Raw genomic sequence first — 16947 nt, 5'->3', positions numbered from 1 at the left:
GTAAGCAAGACACAAGAAGTGATTCTTCTGCCCTACTCTGCACTGATTAGGCCTCAGCTGGAGTCTTGTGTCCAGCTCTGGGCACCACTTTTCAGGAAAGATGTGGCCCAATTGCAGAGAGTCCAGATAAGAGTGACAAAAATGCGAGTGCCGTGTCTCCGTGTGGCTCGCAGAGGCAGCAGCACATCCCCTATCTGGCTTCTATGCATAGGGAAAGCCAGGAGGCTCCACATGCTGCCCGTGCCCCAAGCACCGCCCCTGCAGCTCCCATTGGCTGGGAACCACAGCCAATGGGAGCTCCAGGTGCTACGCCTGCAGACAGGGCAGTTTGCCCACCCCTGGGCTAAGGGCACACAGTGTTCGCAGTTGCATGGCCCATGATGCTAACCCCCATCACGCCCTGGTTAAATCTTCAAACAAGCCCCTTCGTGCTTCCTCCCATTCTGCCCGCACACTCAGGAGGAGCTCCCTGTAAACGTCAGCAAAACGACCTCCTCATCCCAGGGACTGTTTGACTCTTTAATTATTGCCTGTCCAGCAGGCTTGCCATCTCCTTATGAACTTGCTGTTGCTCCTGGTTACCCCGGGGTCTACAACCGCCCGAACGCCCACAACGATTGGATCCAGAAGAACATGCCCGGTGTGACTTTCAAGGTGGTGAACTTCACTACCACTGTCAGTCCGAATGGTGCCAGTCTGTCTGCCACCGTTCCCAGGGTCCTCCTCCTTGTTGGGCTTCTGCGACTGGTCATCTGAACCCCGTCCCCCCGCCTCCTAGACTGGCTCCCCATCACACCCCAGTTCTTCCTCATCTTTGGTGCCGACAGACCATGTGTGCAGTGACACTAGACCCCAGGATTCACACCCTACACACGACTGTAACAATCTTTGTGCAAAATACGCATTGTGAGGTATCATTTGAAAACTGATAACTCTCTGACCATTCATATCCCTGTGTGATATATGTACGCGATGGGTGCTAAGAGTTATGGACATACACTGGAATGGTCACTAAAATGAGTTCAAACTCCATATGCCGGGGGAGTTGTTAAACAGATCGATCCTAAGTGAAGGACTGTGTGTTTACCTCAGTTTACATTCAAGCCGCACACAGACCCATCAAAGCTCACACTGAGAAGCGGGGGAGAAGACAGCCTGGTGTCTACACCCAGCAGGAGAGAGAAGCTCTTCTGGGTTTTATTTTTCAGAAGGGTCCATTGCAAAGATTTACTGGTCTGAACTTCATGTGATAATCAACTGAATCAACTGATTGGATACAATAGTGCTGTGTTATACGAGAGTACGGGGTGAGGTTTTTCTGAAAACAAATGACCCCCTGGTGCTTAATATTGTGAAATGTCTGTATAAATACTATACGAGGAAATGTGGATAATTTATTATATGCTTTAAAGGCCGCAGCCAAACAGGGAGACACAGGTTCTCTTACAGACTGCGGGGGAGGGGGGCGCTAGGTACCTGTCTCCTATACAAATTAAGCCTGGTGGGATGAAAACAAGGGAAGCCCCTTTTACACACAGGGGGATGGGAAGTCCCAGGCAGGAAGAACAGCCTGAAGCCATCCTGCCTCTTGAAACAAGCTCGTTGACCTTTGGGAGATATAAGCCAGGAGAGAAACCATCTTTGGCCTCCATCACTAGACAGACCCAAAAGAACAGAGCTCTTGCAAGCTGAGGAAGTTGGGTCCTTCAATCAAGGGGTGTAGGTTCGGGCTGAAGTTTCTGGAACTGAACATAGATGAGAAACCTGCTTAGGCAAAGATCTTTCCCCTAGGCAGACAAGGGAAGCCAGCCCCTTGTGCCTCCGCGGAAGGTCCTGCCTGAGGGAAATCAAGCAGGACTGGCTGCTTGTGGTTGCTACACACCAAAGACTACAAAAGATTCAGGTTGCTCCCAGTCCTAAGAGACCAGTCACTTGTCTCAGATCAATTTGTACCTCAGACTTCACACCAAAGACACTCCTTGCGGCCAGCCCTGTCATGAACTAAGGATGTATTAACTAGGCAGAAGCAATGAGAGTTATTTACTGGCTAAAGCAGGCAAAGCTAGATACACAGATGAGTTACAGTCCATGGTTCCAACAGGTGGCAGAGTTGTAGTAATCTCTCAGCACTGACTGTCTTTTAGGACTAACGCAGGGTGAACCTGGGGCTCTCGGCTTCTGTTTCCTAGCTCCAGCCCTGTTACAATCCAACCAGCAAAAAGAGAGCACTGTTACAGTTATAAAGCCAAACGTACATATCGCCTTATACCACAGGAAACAGACGTTTCAAATGAAATAAATGCATGCAGCAGCCTAGACACATTCCATAGACTCTGAGCCAGTGGTCCCCGAACTGTGAGGTGTGCCCCCCGGGGGGGAACAGAGGAACAGCCAGGGGGTTACCGGGGGTCTGGGCCAGCCCCCTGGGGGGTGCATAGGGAGTGCCACCCAGACCCACTCTCTTCCGCTCTAGCCTGCGGTCCAGTCTCAGCCACCTGGACACTGAAAGTCTGGTTACCCGCAGTAACCAGCCTCCGCCCCGGGGGGATGGAGGCCTGGAGGAGCACTGAAGGGCAGCTCCGGTGAGAGAGGTACCGGCAGCTCCCCCGTCCCGTCCCGGGCGCGGCTCCCCATCCCCCGTCCTGCCCCATCACACACCCCACACGGCCTGACATCAGCATCACAATGTGAAGGCCGGCTGTGGTTGGTGTGTTTGGGAGGGGTACGCGGTCCCACCCCGGGGACTAAGTCACAGACGGTCACGATTGTCTTTCCATGTTTCACACCCTCCCACCCCTGCCCTCCCCCCCGGGGGGGCTCTGCTCTCCGACTCCTCTCCCCAGCCCTGTATGTCGCCAAGGAAGGAAGGAAGCAGCACGTGGAGTGGTCCCCTTCCTCACCCCCCAGCAGGGGCAGTGCCAGCCACAACACGGCCTGTGGGGACCCAGATGCCTCCTCATGCTGTTGTCCAAGGAGCAGCCTCCCCAGATGCTCTCGGCAGGGGACCGGCTCAGCGCAGCTCCCAGCCTGGCGATGCCCAAGCACAGCCTGGGAATAAAGGTAACAGGCCGGCATTTATATAAATTGCCTCACTGGCTGGGCTTTAACACACCAGAAATGGTGAGATTTGCTGCTCCTCACCCCCCAGGCCATGAGATAAGTGCAGTCAAATTCCTTTAAAATGCCCCGTTATCTTGGTCCCTCGATGGCCCCTCACACACCTGTCTCTGTTCCCCAGCCCCAGGTCTGCTGGGAATCAAGTGATTTTGGGGAAAGCAGAACCGACAGGGGTCCGAGCTGAGCTGGCGATGCCCGGGGCATGTGGGCGGTGACTGAATGGCTCTGTCGCGAGGCCAAGGACTGGGGTCTGACGGTGACGGCCTGTAACAAGGATTAATTAGATCCACTGTGGCAACCCTAACGACGTCCAAAACGCCCCAGTAACGGGCACCCTCTGATCAAGTCAGTCTCCTGGTGCCCACATGGGTGGTAGAAGAGGGGCTTGTTCTGCTACAGCTGAAAGCCCGTCCCAAGAGACACAGGCCCTTGTTGTCCCTTTTCGACCTGAGCAGCGAGTCAAAGCTCGGGGCCAAGGAGAGAGACAGCGACACGGCTGGAGGCTGCTCTTCTCTTTGCTGCTGTCTGGTTATTTACAAGAAACGTACAAAGTCCTGCTTCTCCAAACCCAGGAGAACCGAGAACGGAAGGAGTTTTCTTAGCTTTTCTTAGCCAGATCTGGGTGTAGGGTTGCCAACTTTCTAATTCCAAAAGTGGTAGGTTATGGAAATGAAAATATATTTTGATTTCATAAATGCCAATATTGTAATTTTACGTGTGGAATTAGGACCACACATTATCACAGCTGCAATGAGTCCATTCAAGGCCCACTCCTGAAGCCCAAATACAAATCCATAGAGCAGAACCACATGCGCCTGTCCAGAGACCTATATACAGAAATCTGTAGAAACTGACTCCCTCTCTTACATGCAGATACACACGTGTATTCACGTGTACACATCTTGTTACCTCAATTTCACTAGAAACCAACCCAGGGTTACACTAATATTGATTTTATTAAACGCCTTCCTCTGCAGCGTGGGGCACAGGTCACTTGCTGGAGGATTCTCTGCACCTTCAAGTCTTTAAGCCACAATTTGAGGACTTCAATAACTCAGACATAGGCTAGGGGTTTGTTACAGGAGTGGGTGGGTGAGATTCTGTGGCCTGCATTGTGCAGGAGGTCAGACTAGATGATCATAATGGCCCCTTCTGCCCTTAACGTCTATGATTTTATGATCAAACAGAAAAAGGTTGACGCTTGTTCATGGACGCGCACATTCACCGCATTCATACCCTCCTGCACCCACACACTCACGCAGGCAGAGAGTTACCGGAGACAGCAGAGGAAGCCAGGAAGCCAAAGCATAGTAGATCTGGTGTGTCCGCTAACCACTAGCCCCCGCTCCCCTCCCAGAACCAGGGATGGAACCCCGGATCCCTGAGTCTGTTCCTGGCTGGTCTCGATTCTCCTCAGCACCTGTGCAGGGAACAGAACTAGGGCTGCAGTGCAAGCCTCGCCCACTGTCCCATTGCTCCTCCCATAGTCTCCACCCCAAGCCACAGGTGGCTACCAGGCATCAGTAGGTTTCAGAGTGACACCAGCATGAGATGAAGAGGGGCTGCTCCAAGCTCTCTCAAGGCCACACCTTTTTTTCCACCCAGCCAAGCGCACAGGAGCTCTGGGGCAGGACAGCCCCACGCAGCCTCCAGCGAGCGGAGCAGTCAGCCCCTAGCTTTGAGGCAGCGGGTTATAAGCCCAGCTGGAGGCACTGCATTGGAGTGGGGGCTGATTTTGGCCAGCCCCCAGCTGCGGGTGTTGGTGCTGAGGAAGCCACCGCATCTCTGAGCCCGTTATCGCTGATCCCATGGCTCTCTGGCTCGGAGCCCAGCGTTTTCCTGCTTAAATCTCTGATTTACAGGAAAGCGAAAGCAAAAGCTCCCGGACCCTCATTTCCCCGCTGCCGCCCATTGTGAGAGCTGCCTATTTGCAGCTCAGCCAGGGGCAGGATGCTCCTGGCCAGTGCTCTGGGCTCAGGATACCCTCAGCTGGCCCGTTCTTCCACACACCCCTGACCCCTGCTCCTCACCACTTCCAGGGACCTGCTCATGCAGCCCGTTTCCAGCTGGCCATGGGCACCGGACAGACGGCTCGGCCCAGCTACCTCCCGGGAAAACCTGGGCAGGTGGCCACCCGCCTGGGGATGGTCTCACAGAGCAGGCCCGAGTCACAGCCCTGATTTCTCCTGCCCCGGGAATGGCCCAGCAAGGACCAGATCTCAGCTAAGCCACGCTGGCCAAAATGGGTCAATGGTGCACGAGCATCCTGGCAGCTTTCGCAATGGGGGTGCAGGGGGGCAGACAAGGGTCCATGAGCTTCTGCTTTTGCTTTCCTGTAAATCAGAGATTTAACGAGGAAAACGCTGGGCTCCGAGCCACAGGACCCTGGGACTGGAGATAAGGGGCTCAGACTTGCCATGGCTTCCTCAGCATTGGGGGGCTCTGCTCTGAGCTGGCTGCGCTGCTGGTGCTGTCGTCCCCAGCGCATGGTAAGAGAGACCAAGGGATCCAGAGAGGGACACAGTCACGGGGAACAGACCAGAGGGGGCAATCCTGCCCCTAGGAGGGTAATTGACTGGAGGGGACGATCTTGCCCCACCCCCGGGGGGGGGAAGAGAATGAAGGGGACAACCCTGCCCGTCGTGTACAAACTCTCTCTGAGAGGTTTCCATTGTACACAGTTCCCAGGGTAATCCTTGTGAGTGGGTGTATTCCCCGTAATGGGCCATCAACGCTGTCTGGCCTTTTCATGGCTTTGGGGGTTCCCAACCTCACAACATATTTCAGTCCCATACTCATAGCAAAACCTCATAATTCCAGATACAACAACAACACATACAACTTAACAGGGTATTAATATTCAGCTGATGAAGACTTTTAAAATGATACATCACAAGGCATACTTTGTACAAAACGTATCATAATTATATCACCATAGTGAATAAGGGGGTGGCAGGGTATCAACGTTCACTCAGAAACCTACTGGCACACAGTAACCATCTGTGATTTGAGGCAGACTATAGACATTGTGGGAGGAGCTGGGGATCATGGGCAGAACTTGTATTCCAGCCCTTTTCCCCACCTTCCACCCTCCCCAACAGGGGCTGTCTGCTCCGCTCGCTGGAGTCTGAGCTGCTCCTCCCCCAATGTCTCTGACTCTGTCATGTCTCCCCAACATTTCCATCCCTCCACAGGTGCAGTGGAGAGTCAAGCCCAGCCAGGTAAAGAGTCTGGACTCCTGGGTCCTATCCCCAGCTCCGGGAGGGGAGCGGGATCTAGTGGTTAGAACAGAGGGAGCTGGAAGCCAGGACTCCTGGATTCTATCACCTGCTCTAGGAGGGGAGTGGAATCTCGTGGTTAGGGCAGGGGGGCTGAGATCCAGGACTCCTGGGTTCTATCCCTGGCTCTGGGAGGAAAGTGGGGCCCAGAGATTAGAGCAGAGGGGGCTGAGATCCAGACTCCTTGGTTATTTCCCAGGCTTGGGGCAAAGAGTGGGGTCTGTCAGGTGAGAGCAGGGGGACTGGGAGCCAGGACTCCTGGGTTCTCTCCCTGGTTTTGGGTGGGAGAGCTGCACTTTGTCCCATGTTAACATGGCTCCCTGGTTTGTGCAGTGTTCAGTTGCATCACAGGGGGGCAGGATGCCCAGGATGGTCGAAGGCCCTGGCAGGTCAGTGTGCAAGTAAATAGTCACCCCACCTTGTCACTCTAACAGCCCGGGATCAAGTCGACTACAGCACTGCAAACAGCTACAGTGAAACTAACTTTTACTAAAAGAACTGGGGTACTTGTGGCACCTTAGAGACTAAGACATTTATTTCAGCATAAGCTTTCGTGGGTTATACAGCCCACTTCTTCGGATGCATAGACGGGAACAAACAACAAGAGTGTATATATATATAGTGGCAGAGCTCTGACCTTGCTCCCGTGGGTCCTGTGCTTCTAGGCGGTTTATGCTGCCTCAGTGGCTCACTGTGACCCTCCGCGTAGCCCTTCTCTCTCTAGGGCCAGGGTTACAGTCTGCTGAGCCCTTTTCATCATAGGCTGCAAGGAGGTTGGTGAGAGAACTCCCCCAGTCTCTGTTCAGCCTCCTGTCCTGACAGGGGCCTGACTTCCCCTTCCAGGAGCTGTTCCTGTAGTGGTGGGTTGGGGGGAACCCGGGCCCGCCCTCTACTCCGGGTTCCAGCCCAGGGACCCTAATGGTAGCAGCTGTTGGCAGCCAACCTTTCACTGCCAGAGTTGCTACATTTCCCTGGGACACTTCCCCACAGCTCTCCTGCTTCTCCCTTCTTCACCCTTAGCTTAGGGCTCCCTTAACGATGGTTTGAGGGTGTCTTCAGTAACCAGCCCTTCAGCCGCACTTCCTCTCCCCTGGCTCTCCCCTGCCTGACTGGAGTGAGCCCTTTGTATAGTATCAGCAGGGCCTTAATTAGAGTCAGGTGGTCACATTAGCTTAATGGCCTCACCTGACTCTTTGCAGGTTAATTGGAGTCAGGTGTTCTCGTTAGCCTGGAGCAGCCCCTGCTCTGGTCAGTCAGGGAACAGAAAACTGTTAATCCAGTGGCCAGTATATCTGCCTTCTGCTACTCTGCTGTACCCAACTGGCCTGGATCTATCACAACCCCCAAATTTACAAAAACATGCCAATCAAAAGTATGACATAGCTGATCAAATGGAGCGAAAGCAAAGGTTACGAGATATGCCAAAAACAAGATGTGGTTTCTGCTTGTTTGCCTGTTTCATTCTTGATCTAGTCTGACTAATATGGGCGAACAAAGGGATCTTTACTCATGTGTTTAAACAAAGGACAAAGACACTATGTATGTTGCTTCTGCCTAGCCAGAGGGGTTTGTTAGTATAATGGGAACAGATAAGAGCAGTTGAAGTGTTACCGGGCATGGCGGGAGTATCATATGTTAGTGCACACTTGAAAACTGCCTCAACTCCTATCTTAAGGCAAGGTCAGTCAACCAGTCAAGAGGAGCAAGGGGGGTTGGGGGAAGATATAAAACACTAAAAGGCCAGAGAAATGCCTGTCCCTGACCGTAGCCCAGCCTCACTCCTTACCCCTCCCATGGGGTACAGAAGAGATGGGACAAAGACCCCAGACTCACGACTCCCCAAAATGGAACATGACCATAAATTGCAAGGGGTGGGACTGAGGGTGTGCATTGCAGGTAGGATCATGCCTGCTAAAGAGCGTGGACAACGGGACACTGGGACACAAGACTCTGCAGCATCAGAGTTATGGATACGCTTGCTGGAAACTAACCCAAATAAATATCACATTGCCTGCACCTCAGACTTCTGGTCTTCTGCTTTCCGTCTGCGTGACAAGAACCTGGGAAGGGGATGAAGGGAAAACCCTCTAACAATACTCACATGCTCAAAGATGTTCTAGGATCCGACGGACCTCTCGCCAATTGATCAGCAGCAGAGGGATAGTTCCTGCTGGGGGTTTTCCAGTGGGTATTCCCACTTTTATCCAACCAGGGAACCGTTTATATATTGTAATTCTATCTAGGCCTACCACCTTATGCACATGCATGAAGGTGGCAGCCCTCTTTCCCTTATTTGTACTTTCACACCCCAGGAACGCTGGGGTACCCCATTTTTATAGGTTGTTCAGAGTTCCTCTTATTCGTATTTGCCTTTATGCACAACATGTACTCTGTGGTCTGGACAGACATTCAAAGATGTTATGATCAGGTGTCTTGTGGTCTCAGACAATACATTTGCGGTTTATTGCAATCCATTTTCCGTAACCTCAGCTATTGACAAATCTTATTCAGTGACCTTGTGACCTTGTAACCAGAGCAACCAGGCAGCCTGTGGTGAGAACCATCTAAGTTTGTAAGGGCACTGAAAGTGTTAAGAGCAGCTTAGAATGCATTTTGCTTTTATTTAATTTGACCAAATCCGACTTGTTATGTTTTGACTTACAATCACTTAAAATAGATCTTTATAGTTAATACATCTGTTTGTTTATCCTATCTGAAGCAATGCATTTGGTTTGAAGTGCGTCAGAGAATCCCCTTGGGATAACAAGCCTGGTACATATCAATTTCTTTGTTAAATTGATGAACTCCTAGAAGCTTGCAGCATCCAGCGGGCATAACTGGACACTGCAAGACGGAGGTTCCTAGGGTTGTGTCTGGGACCGGAGATATTGGCTAGTGTCATTTGGTTGCACAATCCAAGGAGCAGCTGACACGCCAGAGGCTGTGCGTGACCAGCCCAGGAGTGGGGGCTCTCACAGCAGAGCAGGGTCAGGCTGGCTCCCAGAGTCAAGGATTGGGGTGACCTAGCAGATCACCAGTCTAGAAAACACCAGAGGGGAACGTCACAGGCTGCACCCAGGAATTGAAAGGGAATCCAGATTTTTTTGCCTCCCAGAATTAGCCTTGTGATTTCAGTGGGATTCAGGATTCTCTTTTTCAATTTCTCGTCCCCCTGTATACCACCCTAGCCCGAGCCCTGATAATAACCATATACCCATGATAACCTTAACCTAATCTCCATGGCAGTCTCAACCCCATAATAATGCCAGACCTGTCTGCTCTTTCTTCACGCCCTAAGTGCTCGTGATACAGACACACCCAAACTCTGCTGGCAGGAGTGTTATATCTATATTTGACCACATACACCAAAAGGGACTCTTTGGGTCTCTGAAGTTGAGCTGATTGTGGCTTGTTGTGGGAATGGTTTTAGAGCTATTCACATAGGATGTTTTGTTCCAAATCTGATGGGGCATCTGATAGCTGGATACCCATGGACACCGCCTCTGTTTACTGTGTGGATGAGATGCAAGCTGGACATTTACAAAGACAAATGAACCGCCGGAGGGTTCTCAGAAGAGGGGCTCCCTGGGCTAAGAGGCGATACCTTGTGACTGGATAAGAGCAGAAGATTGGTGCACGTGGTTATCCATTACAGGGGAGGGAGGGGTGACGTCTCAGAAATGGTAGATCCCAGCTTTATGGGCTGGACAAGGGCTGGAAGAACTAACGACTGAGTGAGTAACACCTTATCAGACAAGCCAGCACCAACGTGGGCAGGCGGTAGACTGTGTTTTATGTTTTTCATCTACCTGTAACCTCATGTTTCCACCTCCTTTGCCTGTATTTTGAATCTCTCCCTCAGCATCGGCTAAATCAGTCTCAGCTTGGTGTTACAAGAAACACCTCTGAGTGCTGGGTGCAAAGGAGAGGGTTGAACTGAGGGGAAGCCGGGAAGTGCAGTTTCTACGGAGGCAGCGGACGGCTACACATTGTGAGTGCGCAGAAGACGGGGGACTGGGCACTGGAGTGTAACAGAGTCGGGGGGTGTAAATTGGTGCCTGCAGACGGATAGAGCCGGGCGCGCGGAGCGCCAGGAATGCCAGCAGCAGGTGGCTGGGAGAGTTTCCCCTGGTGGGCACAAACTGGGCTTCCCTCCCCGCACCCGGGGCCAGGGGTAGTGGGGCAACCCAGACACCACGGGTCACCGGGAAAAGTATCAAAATGCTCGTGGGAGTTGGAATCCCATGTAAGATTCCAACAACAAAATACATTGCCCTGCGCATGTGGAAACAGAATGTGTCTGGGAGCCAGGACTCCTGGGTTTCTTCACCCACTCTGGGGTCTAGTGGATTAAAGCAGAACCAGGACTCCTGGGTTATCTCCCTGGCTCCAGAAGGAGAATGTGTTGCTCTCTTATCATCAGGTAACACGTATAATTATTTACACTCTCCTCACTTCAGCTCCCTTGCCCGGGGATAATGTAGTTTCCTCTTTTCTTCCCAGGCTGTGGCAAGCCGTTGGTCTCAGGGCGCATCTTGAATGGTCAAGATGCCAAGGCCGGGGCCTGGCCCTGGCAGGTCAGCGTGCAGAGAAACCGCTCCCACATCTGCGGCGGTTCGCTCATCTCCGAGAGCTGGGTGGTGTCAGCAGCTCATTGCTTCAAGCTGTGAGTACCCCAGGCAGGGCAGAGAGAGTGACTGCAGCCGTTCTGAACAGATTCTCTCTCCCTTTTCACTGGCTTGCTGTTGTGTGGCATCGCTGTGTTGCTGTTCCTCAGCTGCCCTGCCCCAGAGGTGGCTGCATCTCATTGCCAAGTGAGCCATCCCTTTGCGGTGTTATGTATGGCTGTTCCCCAGGTGCACCGCTCCAGACATGTCTGCATCCACGTGCCAGGCAAGCCCTCCCTGTGCAGCACTGCTATGGGTCCATTCCATAGATGTCCCACCCCAGAGCTGGCTACATTTCAGCACCGTGAGAATTATCCCTCTGTGGTATGACTATTTGGCTGTTCCCCAATCAGATTTTCTTGCATTCAGACCTGTAGTCAATTCAGCATATCGGGTGTAGCTGGGTGAAAACAGGATTGTCGGTGAGACTCCAACCCAGACGTTCTCATCGGTGAAGCGGATCGTCCTCCATCCCAATTACAACAGTAGCACTTTCCTTGCCGACATCGCCCTGGTGGAGCTGGAGAAGCCAATTGCCTTCACGGCCTCCATCAGCCCCGTGTGTCTGCTCGACGCCTCCGTCCGTGTGCCTGCTGGGAACACCTGCTGGGTGACTGGCTGGGGGAACGTTCACCCCGAAGGTGAGGCAGACTCGTAGCTGTTAGAGAGGGGAAGGGCAGGGGAAAGTCCCAGCACCAGATGATGGTCACAGGCTGGGTGATTGTAGCCCCCATATGTACGCAGATGGACTGAGAGATACAGGGTTACATGGGTACACGGTTATACAGCCATGGTTACACTGTTATACAGGCACATATTATGATTGTACACATACACAGTTACAGGTGGGATGTGATATATGTCCATAATATCATGACCGGTGCGGAGAAAGTGAATGGGGAAGTGTTATTTACCCCTTCACATAACACAAGAATGAGGGGTTACCCAATGCAATCAATAGGCAGCAGATTTAAGACAAACAGAAGGAAGTATTTCTTGACACAGCACAAAGTCAACCTGTGGAACTCATTGCCAGGGGATGTTGTGAAGGCCAAAAGTACAACTGAGTTAAAAAAAGAATTAGTTAAGTTCACGGAGGATAGGTCCATCAATCGCTATTAGCCACAGTGGTCAGGGACACAACCCCACGCTCTGGGTGTTGCTAACCCTCTTACTGCTAGGAGCTGGGGCAGGACAGGGCATAGATCACTCGAAATTGCCCTGCGGTGTTCATTTCCTCTGAAGCACCTGGCACTGTCGGCTAGATCAACTGTTGGTCTGACCCAGTATGGCCGTTTCTTAATGTTATACAGCCTCAGTCGTACGGTTACACTGTTATATTTTTATACACACATGGTTGGATTATTTTACAGCGATACGGTTATATAGCAATAGTTATATGATTGTGCAGTTGTATGTTTATACAGGTACAGTTGTACAGTTATACAGGTTTATGATTATATGATGATGTAACCACAATGATATGGTTCAACAGTTATCTAATTAGATAGATACAGAAGTACAATTACACAGTATATGATTCTGGAGCCACAGTTATATGGTTGAACAGTTATGTAGTTATACAGGTACAGTTTTACAGTTCCACAGTTAAATAGTTATATGGTTGTACAGACACAGTACTATATATAGGTAGTTATTCAGGTATGTACATTGGACAGATATACAATTATGCAGCCACAGATATATGGTTATACAGTTATATAGTTATACAGGAACAATTAGAGTTATACCGTTGTACAGCCACCGTTATATGGTATACAGATCCCATTGTACACTTATACATTGTGTGATTATCCAGTTATATGGTTATACAGGTACAATTGTACAATTATACCTTTATAGAGCTATAGTCATACAGTTATATGGTTATACAGGTACAGTCGTACGGTTATATGGTTATACAGCTGTACAGATATAAAGACAGTATTATACACAGACTTGGAAGGATTCAATTGTTATTGCTGAAATTCAGTAAATGTTGATTTCACCATAAAAACACAAAACAACAAAAAATATTTCCACTGGTAATAACTGAAATTTACAGATAGACAAAGTCAGAAAAATGCTGCTTGAAAAGTTTTGAGAGTTTGATATAAGGATATTTACTTTGTATTTTTTGACACGAGATACTGACAATTTCGTATAAATGGTTACACAGCTTTGACTCTCAACCTCCACTAAATCATTATTGTCTGACCTGCAAATGTGAAAATTTCCTGCAAATGTGAACATTTAAGCCAATAAACATTTTTAAAAGTGCTTAACAACCACCATTTTGCACAACTGTGGAAATCTAAATTGATACAAATTGGAAACATATTCTTAAAGCTCAACATCTATACGAGTCATCAAGCCTAGCTATACAGATACGCAGCTGTATAGGAACTGTTAGACAGTGATATAGCTGCAGCTCTATGATTCTATACCGACAGTTATGCACTCCTCCTAAGTGTGGTATTAAGGACTGGTCTACACGACCGCGCTAAATCAATCTGTTACGAAAGTTCAGTTACTTGAATAATGTAACTGAAGTCAACTTAGTTAGATCCACTTACCGCGGTGGCTACACTGCGCTGTGTCGACGGGAGAGCCTCTCCATCGACTTCCCTTATGCTTTGCGGGGAGGCGGAGTACACAAATCGATGGGCGAGTGCTCCCCCATCGATTTAGCATCGACTGCAGCAGTGCCGATCTACCGGTCAGTACAGACATGCCCTTTGACACGATCTAGTGACTCCCGTATCTCTGGCCGTGCCAATGTTCCTATTTTGCTTTAAACCTGTGTCGTCCCATTTTACCGTAGCTCATTTCTGAGCAGGTTTAAGCTAACCGAGAAACAGCCACTCTCAGGGCTGCACTGCACAAAGACGCCGCGCCAGTTTGGCGTCAATCTGTTGTGTGTGTGTTTGAGCGATGTCACCATCTAGTGGCTGCATCTCACATGGGGGATTCAATTCCTGGCACGATGAATGGATGTTCATATTTGTGAGGGGGGGCTTGTATGTGAGCCCGAATATGGGTTTCAAACCACCCCTGTTGGTGTAGTTGGCACCAGTATATTTACCGATGCCAGTTCTAGCCCAATAGGAAGCAGCGTCAGAGGCGGCCGCCAGCTGACACCCAGCAATATCAAATCACACACCTGGTTATATCCTTACTGCCATGTGTGTAGCGCTGGTCTGGAACTGAGCAGCATCTGCTCAGAGATTAAAACCCTCTGAACCAAATCAGGGCAAACTGTGTGTAGACAAGGCTTAAAATTTTAAAACACTCACGCCAGGCGAGTCACCCAGCCCTCGGGCCTTTCATTTCAGTGAATTTTTCCCTAGCGGCGACCCTGCAGGAAATGGAGGTGCCCACCGTAGACACCATGATCTGCAACGATCGCTTCCGAGTAGGATTACAAAAGCCTGCGGGTGACAATCCCATCAAAGAAGACATGATGTGTGCCGGGTCCATGGAGGGCTATAAAGGCTTTGCTTCGGTGAGATTCTCTGACTGAGATCAGGGGCCCCATGATTCCTGCCCCATTCTCCCTGTTGACTTGGTCTTCTGTAGGGTGTCGGGGGCGGGACCCACCAAACAGTGGGTCTGGATGGAGGGGCGGAGCCTTGACTTCGCTCCCCAGTGTTTAGACAAGACAGACACATCTTGGAATTGTGGATGCATCATAGAGTATAAAGTCAGCAGGGTTCATCCATTCAGTCTGACCCGCTGTATAACCCAGCCCATAAGTGCACCCGGTTACCCCACCACTGAGCCCAGGGACTTGTGTCTGGGCAAAGCATCTCCCAGAAAGGCAGCCAGTGGGGATGTGAAGCCATCGAGAGATGGAGAATCCACCACGGCCCTTGTGGACGATGGAGACTGGTCCCTCCTCAAACCTCATTTCTTTCCCTGTCTCTAGGGTGACTCCGAGGGACCCCTGGTGTGTGAGGAGGACGGGACCTGGTACCTTGCTGGGCTTGTGAGCTGGTCACTGGTGAGAGAAGTGAATGGGGTACTCACTATTTTTCCCGGTTACCCTGGGGTCTACAACCGCCCGAATGCCCACAACGACTGGATCCAGGAGAATGTGCCCGGTGTGAGTTTCACGGTGGTGAACTTCACTCTGAACAGTGCCAGTCCCTCTACCACCATCACTCCGAGCAGTGTCCATCCATCTGCCATCATCACTTGGAAAGGTGCTGGTGGCCCCTCTGCCACAATCCCCAGGGTCCTTCTCCTTGTAATGCTTTTGCAGCTGACTCTCTGACCCCTCGACTCGAGTGGGACCCCATCCCACACCAGCCCTTCCTCACCCTTCACGCACATAGACCATGTCACTTGTGGGATCAGTTCCAGTGTTCTAAACCTGACTTTGATAATCAAATTGAAGTTACATTTAATATTATAACTGCTTTGTTTGTTTGGCTCCTGTACGGTTATTACCTGGCAATAAATAACTTTAATGGTTAAGGTGGTTGCTTCTTTCTCTCTCTCTCTCTCCCCCCACACCTCCCCGTGGGTGTTTTTTTGGTTTCCTCATTTGCTCTGCAGCAATGCTCCTTGTACCTAAGCTAAAGATCCCTGCAGCGCCCAAAAGTCCTGTGGGGGTTGCTCATCCAGTGGGTTACTGCCAGAACAATTGTGATGTGAAAGTGGGGATAGGAATGTGCTGAGCCTGTGACATATGGGGGTGACAGGTGGAAAGTGCTACTTGATCCAGCCTGCTCAGGCGGGCTCTGTTCTGATGGGGTGCCCATGGCATATGAGGGTGACAGCTCGGTGGTGCTGTTCAACCCAGCCTGCTGAGTCCAGGAACATATAAGGGGTCAGCTTGGGAGTGCTGATTAACCTGGTCCTCTCAGACACGCTCTGTTAATATATATGTGTGTGTGTGTGTGTGTGTTCATCCAGTTCTGGGGCTGGAGGAACTCAGCCCAGGGGAACCCAGGTCCTGCAGGGTAGCTCCATTGGGAGGGAACTTGCAGACAGGAGAAGCAGAGCTCCGTATGAACACACAAGTGACACAAGCAGCACATTGATAGAATTCCAGAACCCCCCACCCTCAGAAGAGTAACGCTAATAAATGAGCGTACCCCAAAGTAACGGGCACATCTGGTAACATAGGAGAAGAAATGTCCTAACAGATGAAGATGAGCTAATCACAGAACTAAAGTTAGTGGTTGCTTAGGTACAAGTGACGATGTACAACAGAAGAAAGTCCAGAGAAGTGACAGATATATATGTAGTGCTTTAATAGGGCCAATTTCCCACAGCTAAAAACAATTCTGAGACATAGCAACTGAGAGGAAGGATATAATCAGAGAAATGTGAATGATAACTGAGAAGTGTTTAAGAACACCTTACTTGAACCCCCAAAAGCCACAATCCCACAATTGAGGAAGAAGATTGTGCTGGTTAACAAACCGACCTGGTTTAGAGGGGAAGTGAAGGCAGCTGTAAAACATTAAAAAAAAATCTAGCAAGTGGAAGAAAGGGGAAGTTGATAGCAATGAATATAAATCAGAAGTTAGGGATTGTGGAAAATTGATAAGGGAAGCGAAGGGGCATAAGAAGAAATCTATGCCCACCAGAGTTAAGGACAATAAGGAGTTTTTAAAATGTATTAGGAACAAAAAGAATCCTGACAATGGTGTTGGTCCATTGCTAGATCAAAATGGTAGAATTATCAATCATAATGCAGAATAGTCTGAACTATTCCATAAATATTCCCGTTCTGTATTTGGGGGGAAAACAGATGATATAGGGTACGCCTAGACTACCTGCCGGATCGGCGTGTAGTGTTCGCTGTATCAGGGATCGATTTATCACATCTTGTCTGGATGCAATAAATTGATCCGCTAATCGACGCCCGTACT

At 50.3% G+C, this 16947-nt stretch overlaps 1 protein-coding gene across 6 annotated transcripts; it reads left to right on the top strand.

Moving 5' to 3' along the window:
- Positions 1-2411: 2411 nt before the first annotated feature.
- Positions 2412-15513, top strand: LOC123370378 (brain-specific serine protease 4-like). Of its 6 annotated transcripts, none has more exons than XR_006579391.1 (4): positions 2412-2591; positions 10258-11703; positions 14398-14567; positions 14991-15513. XR_006579391.1 is itself a non-coding variant. In XM_045016912.1 (3 exons), the coding sequence occupies exons 1-3, from the start codon at positions 2850-2852 to the stop codon at positions 15336-15338; spliced, it is 729 nt and encodes a 242-aa protein (XP_044872847.1). In that variant the 5' UTR covers positions 2412-2849; the 3' UTR covers positions 15339-15513. The 6 variants fall into 6 exon arrangements, 3 of the variants coding, with proteins under 3 accessions (XP_044872847.1, XP_044872848.1, XP_044872849.1); XR_006579392.1 differs by lacking the exon at positions 2412-2591 and having other exon boundaries at positions 9375-10386; positions 10899-11703; XR_006579390.1 differs by lacking the exon at positions 2412-2591 and having other exon boundaries at positions 9375-11061; positions 11432-11703.
- The last annotated feature ends 1434 nt before the right edge of the window (positions 15514-16947 follow it).

This window comes from Mauremys mutica, chromosome 4, assembly GCF_020497125.1.
Source record: "Mauremys mutica isolate MM-2020 ecotype Southern chromosome 4, ASM2049712v1, whole genome shotgun sequence".
Lineage (NCBI taxonomy): Eukaryota > Metazoa > Chordata > Testudines > Geoemydidae > Mauremys > Mauremys mutica.
The sequence above is the reverse complement of the archived record's forward strand: the minus strand, read 5'-3'. Positions and strand labels throughout refer to the sequence as shown.